The sequence below is a fragment of the Eschrichtius robustus genome, chromosome 4, assembly GCF_028021215.1.
Source record: "Eschrichtius robustus isolate mEscRob2 chromosome 4, mEscRob2.pri, whole genome shotgun sequence".
NCBI classification, from domain to species: domain Eukaryota; kingdom Metazoa; phylum Chordata; class Mammalia; order Artiodactyla; family Eschrichtiidae; genus Eschrichtius; species Eschrichtius robustus.
In genome coordinates this window covers 61,610,287-61,616,286 of record NC_090827.1, presented here as the reverse complement: position 1 = coordinate 61,616,286, position 6,000 = coordinate 61,610,287, and the positions used below count along the sequence as shown (strand labels likewise).

General features: G+C 42.0%; 1 protein-coding gene across 2 annotated transcripts in view; it reads left to right on the top strand.

Annotated features, from left to right (window-relative positions):
• The first annotated feature begins 2,679 nt into the window (after positions 1-2,679).
• The window catches only part of MTHFD2L (methylenetetrahydrofolate dehydrogenase (NADP+ dependent) 2 like), a 142,255-nt gene continuing 138,934 nt past the window's right edge, over positions 2,680-6,000 (top strand). The window contains exons 1-2 of one of the 2 annotated variants that reach the window (XM_068542819.1): positions 2,680-2,925; positions 4,743-5,128. In XM_068542819.1, coding sequence (XP_068398920.1) covers positions 2,783-2,925; positions 4,743-4,854 — 255 coding nt within the window. In that variant the 5' untranslated portion in view covers positions 2,680-2,782 and the 3' untranslated portion in view covers positions 4,855-5,128. Of the gene's footprint in view, positions 2,926-4,742; positions 5,129-6,000 lie in introns of those variants that run through there. The other variant, XM_068542820.1, reaches the window with a different exon arrangement.

The window sequence follows — 6,000 nt, the reverse complement described above, 5'->3', positions numbered from 1 at the left end:
ACTTATTATTGCTAAAATGCCAATATAACTCAAAGCAATCTACAGATCTAATGAAATACCTATCAAAGTCCCAATGCCGTTTTTGGGAGAAGTAGAAAAATCCATTCTAAAATTCATATGGAATCTTAAGGGGCCTTGAATACCCAAAACAATCTTGAAAAAGAAGAACAAAGTTGGAGGTCTCACACTCTCTGATTTAAAAATTTATTACAGAGCCACATGTATCAAAAGATGTGGTGCTGGCAAAAAGCAGACATATAGAACAATGGAATAGAATAGAGAGCGCAGGAACAAACCCTTACATGTGTGATCAAATGATATTGACCAAAAAACGTAGTTTCCGGAGTATTAACGTCATCGTTCCATTTTCCCAGGCCCCACATACCACAGGGTGATGTGGAAGACCAGATGAAGCCTGCATGTGTAGTGGGTTGCACCACAGAAGAGGAACTCTGAGCTTAAGGAGCCCATCACTTTTTTTGGCAAGCAGTAAGCAAGTATTCTCTTTGTACACAGGGAGAATTTACCTCATCTCTCAGAATTACCTTGAAGACCCCTGAGAAATGGCCCAGGTAGAAAGTGGTCAGGGTCTAGTCTTAACACTCGGCAAGACAATTAGGAATGCGAATACATGTAGGAATGCACTGCCTCCCTACAGTCCTCTTTTTCTCTGATTAGTCTACCTGAAAGTTTATCAGTTATATTGATCTTTTACAAAAATTTGCTTTTTATTTCATTAACTTCCTCTGCTGTTTTTCTGTTTTCTATAATTTAGCTCTTATCTTTAGCTCAACTGTTCTCATTTTTCTAATTTGTTAAGATAGAAGCTTAGGCCATTGATTTTATTTTATTTTATTTTTAATGTAATTTTTATTTTGTATTGGAGTATAGTTGATTTACAATATTTTGTTAGTTTCAGGTGTACAGCAAAGTGATTCAGTTATACATATATCCATTCTTTTTCAAATTCTTTTCCATATAGATTATTACAGAATATTGAGTAGAGTTCCCTGTGCTATACATAGGTCCTTGTTGATTATCTATTTTATATATAGAAGTGTTTATATATTAATCCCAAACTCCTAATTTGTCTTCCCCCTTTGGTAACCATAAGTTTGTTTTCAGAGTCTGTGAGTCTAGGTATCTCCTCACACCAGTCAGAATGGCCATCATCAAAAAGTCTACAAACAATTAATGCTGGAGAGGGAGTGTAGAAAATGGAACCCTCCTACACTGTTGGTGGGAATGTAGATTGGTACAACCCCTATGGAGAACAGGTTCCTTAAAAAACTAGAAGTAGGACTACCATATGATCCAGCGATCCCACTCCTGGACATATATCCAGAGAAAACCATAATTGGAAAAGATACATGCACCCCAACGTTCATTGCAGCGTTGTTTACAATAGCCAAGACATGGAAGCAACCTAAATGTCCATCGACAGGTGAATGGATAAAGAAGATGTGGTACCTATATACAATGGAATATTACTCAGCCATAAAAAAAGAATGAAATAATGCCATCTGCAGCAACATGGATGGACCTAGAGATTATTAGACCATTGATTTTTGACCTTTATTCTTTTCTAAAATAAGCATTTAAGGCTTCCAATTTCTCCAAAACAATTATGTATTTTTCGTTTTGTGCACACCTTTTCCTATATTTTGCATTATCCCTTTAGTCCGGACTACAGGAAAAATTTTAAAAAAATACTTAATTCAAGGGCATAAAGATACTTCTGTCTGTTTCCTTCTTCATTATTATCACTAGTTAGATAAGATGTCTGATTGACCCCTGCCATCCCATAAAGGAAAGTAACCTTGCAACGACCAAACCGCTTATTTGTCTAGTATAACTTCCTTGTTCCTGCTCCCTTCTGCCTACAAGTCTTTCATTTTGTGAAAGGCATGCTCCTTAGAACTCCTTTCTATCTGCTAGGTTGGATGCTGCCTGATTCAAACTGATTTTTGCTCAAATAAACTCTTAAAATTTAAAAGCATGCCTCACTTCATCTCTTAACATATCCCAGCATAATGAATGGCCATTCTGAGTTTTACTTTTTCAAAGGGAGCTGATGTTTTGTTTTCTCACTACAAATTCACCACATAACACAGGTTCCTAGGTTGTGTAACCTTAATCATAGACTCTAGAAAATAATAGACATTGGCCAATTTTTCCCCTCCAAAGTGGAAATGATAAGGTAGAGCTATAGAAATCCTTAGGTGCAGGCCTTGCTCAGCCAGGTCCTCCTCCTCCCTCCACACACCCTTTTCTTTCTTTTTCCTGCTCTCAAGGTATCCCAAGGTCTCACCAAGGGAAACAGAGAACCTGTAACACCCTTCTTGCTTTTAATGAAATTCCAGGTAGCCTATTGTGGGGCGGAGCTCTGGTTTGGGAGAAAGGGGGAGTGCTGCTTGCACTGATTAGACGCTTTCCCTGTGTCCTCGCTATGGGCACATCAGCAGCGTGCCCAGTGGGTGAGAAGCCCAGTCGCCGCCAGGCCACATCGCAAACCAACAGTCTCTAGACGCACCTGCCAGTACTCTTCCCAGCTTAGGGTTTGGGTCCCGGCCCCGCCCCCTGACGGTCCAGGGGTTCCTTCGGCCCCGCCTCCGGCCCTCACTCGGCTCCTGGCCCCACCCGTGCGTGGTGCCCTCGGGAACCCTCGGCTGGAGGGACTCGCTCTCCCGCCGAGCCCGGTCGGGGCAGAGCCCTGCCTGCAGCTGCGAGGACCGGAGCGGCGGGAGGTGGCGCCTCTGTCCTGGAGCCGGGATTCGCGGCCATGACAGTGTCGGCCCGCGCCTTCTGGCTGCTCCGCGGCCGCCTGGGCCGAGTGTCGGCGCTGGGCCGGAGCGCGGTGTCGCTCTTGGCGGCGCCGGGAACGGCCGGCCGCGCGTTCCGGGGCTTTCGGAGCAGCGGCTTGAGGTACGGAGCGCTCCCGGACGCTCGACCTCCTCGGGTCAGGGCGCTCCCGGGTGCGCAGCCGCCGGCTGTGGGAGGGGCGGCGGCCGCTGGCGCGGGCGAGGCCGTAACGCGTGAGGCCGGGGGCTCCGGGCAGCCGTGCGGCGTGGCGGGGCTGGGGGCTAGGCCGGCCTTGGCTCCGAACTTGGCCTTGAGGGCCGGCCGGGCGGTAGCGTCGGCCTCGAGTCAGGCACCTTGGCCGTGCTCTGCGCTCCCTGGAACTGCAGCAGGTGCGGTTGAATGACTGAGGAAGCCCTTTAAGGCCCAGAGGAGAGAGGCCCTAAAAACACGTGGTCTGCTTGTTTGAAGCATTTGTTTTGGTTTGGGTTATTGCTGTGTTTCGTAAACAAAGGAGTGGGCGATGGCCAGATGGTTTAGTAGTGTTTGAGTTTCTGACTTTCTTTGTTGGTGGTAATACTGAGGTCTTTTCCAGCTCTAAAATTCTTAATGATTTCACAAGATAAGGCATTCATCTTGACTTCTCAGTCTTTTTCTGTATGGCGCTTCTCGAATCTCTGTAGTCTTAGATTGACGTGCTCAGTCTTAGATTCACTGCATCTCTTTGGACCTTGTTGCTGGCTGGCAGATTGTGAGTATGGTTTTAACTCTTCTGCACAAATAGTGCCCAGGAACACTTCACCCGTCCGTCATCTACTTGTAGCTACAAACTCAAATCTAAGAAGCTAAAAATATATTCCCTTGACCCAGAGCCAGTGAGTCCAGAAGAGATTCTGTTTTCAGACTTTAAGGGCTTCCAGTAACGTGCTTTCACTGCGGTTTCATGTGACCAGAGATTGTCTTACTCGTCTTTTTGTATCCCCAGTGCCCAGCACTGTACCTGGAAGAAAGTAAAGATCGGCAATGTGGAAACATAGCTACTGCTGTTTTAACTTAAATTGATTAACTCTTCATTGTATATATTTGGACCTTAGTCTTGAGTGACTGAAATTTAAAAAAAATATTCCCTATCGGGTTTACTTTGGACGAGGTTTCTATGGACTACTTGTCCTCCACGAGGATATGTGAAAAAATAACAGTGACTCAGAGTTCTGATTGTGGAAGCTCTCATGGTGTCTGAAAAAATTTGCCAGTTGGTTTGGAATTATCGACTCTACAACCTAGGAAAAGCAGATTCTGTAGAATTCTATTTGTATTACAGGTTTGAAGGAATTATGCGCTCTAGTCGCCTTTTTTAGATAATTATTTTTGGAATTTCAGTTATTTTACGGCTTCTTTCCAGAGTGAAGGTAACCTTTTTCAAATTGTATAGGTTGCTTAATTTCCCTTTGTCAGCTGATGTAAATAGACAACCTCATCACCCTATCTTCTCCAAGGACACTGAATGAGAGCCACGACAGTTAAAACCCCAGCATCTCATTGAAGCCACTTGCTACACACATGCGCCACCCATACGGATAATTGAGATCTTTTTAAAGTGAATTAATGACCTCTATAATTTAAAGTAATTGAGTGCAGTAATTTTGGAAAGCTATTTTAATATAAAGAAGCATTGCTTTCAACCCAGCTGCTTTCAGCTCCATTTGATGCAGATTATATCTGTATAAAAATAAATAATACCTTTGATAGGTTTTAATTTTTTCAAGGCAGTACTAATTAGGTTAGGATAGGGTGGTGTTTTTGACATCCTCTTGGCACTGAGTACCATATATGAAGGTGAGGTTGGCTGTAAGGTTGAGAAACACCTGTGGACTGGTGGGGCTCGGGTGGGGAGGAATGCAGACAGTGTGTCGATGCTCATTGGTGTCTCTTTTCTCTTCTAGGACCAGCAGAGAGAAGAGATTCCATCTCCCAGAGGTCGCCACTGTCTGCTTCCCCACTTGTCCCCATCCTCAGTCATCTCTTTCAATATGTAGTGACTCATTAGTTGTCTAGTTCTTCATAGTGAATGTGGTTTAAGTCTGACATCATCCTATTGACTTAAAATTTGAGCCTTAGTGTTATTCTTTCTGAAAAGTGTCTTTGAGTTTGATAAACTCTTTCCGCAATGATATTGACTGTTCTCAATTAACAGATTTATTACCAGTTTCTGGTACAGAGCCTTAAATGAAAAATGAAAAAGTATTTTTGATTATTTTTTATATTTTTGGCTAGGTACCTGTAGTAATGGAATAAATAAGTGCTTTTTTAGTGGAGAATTTTTTTTTAAATAAGCAGAATTTCAAGAAATAATGTTTGACAGAATTTGAAAGTTACAAAACCTTGAGATATCATTTAATATTTATATCTCAATGGTTTCCCTTTAAAATTTGCCGTGAGTTTTTTTTCCCATTTACTCATGAAAAAATAGATTTATTAATTGGAAGAAAATATATTTAATGTCAAAGAAATAAATAAATAGCCCTTCTATTTGTTGCAGCTTATTGTTTCTTAAAATGAATTACCTAAACAGCCAAAAAGTTACAAATAAAAAATTCTTGGTGATTAAAATTTCCAATTTTGCCTCACTGTGTGAGGAGTTTACAAATCAAACTGTACTTGGGTTGTAAACATCGCATGAGTCCGGCCCAGTGTTTTTCAGTGTTTGGAGCTGGGCAGCAGTCTATCCCATTCGGAGGCAAAGTTGACAGACTTTGTACATTAATGCCGTGCTCAAATCAGATTTGCAGGTGTTCTACAGCGGGGACTTCCCTAAACGCTGCTTTATTGCCTGAACTCATTTTTAGTAACTAAATGGATATCCCAAGCATTTGTTCCATATTTATGCTGTTGTTCAGTATTCCAAAAAAAAATTAACTTGGCAGATTTCCCCTTTTTTCCCTGTCTTACTATGATTGCTTTCAGCGTTTGCAAAATTTTGTGTACTGACCTACAGCTGTTTTTGGAAGCCGCACCTTTTCTTTGTGTCTCGCTGCCAATGGCTTTATCATTTTTGCAGCTAGGCCAGCATTTTAAAAAACTACATTTTTGGAGCTAGTAAGAGATAAGCGGTTTATGTTATTTAAATAATAATGTCTTGTAGAGCAGATACTTTAATAATTTTAAAAAGACAAATTTTATTTATAAGGCTGTTCATTTTTC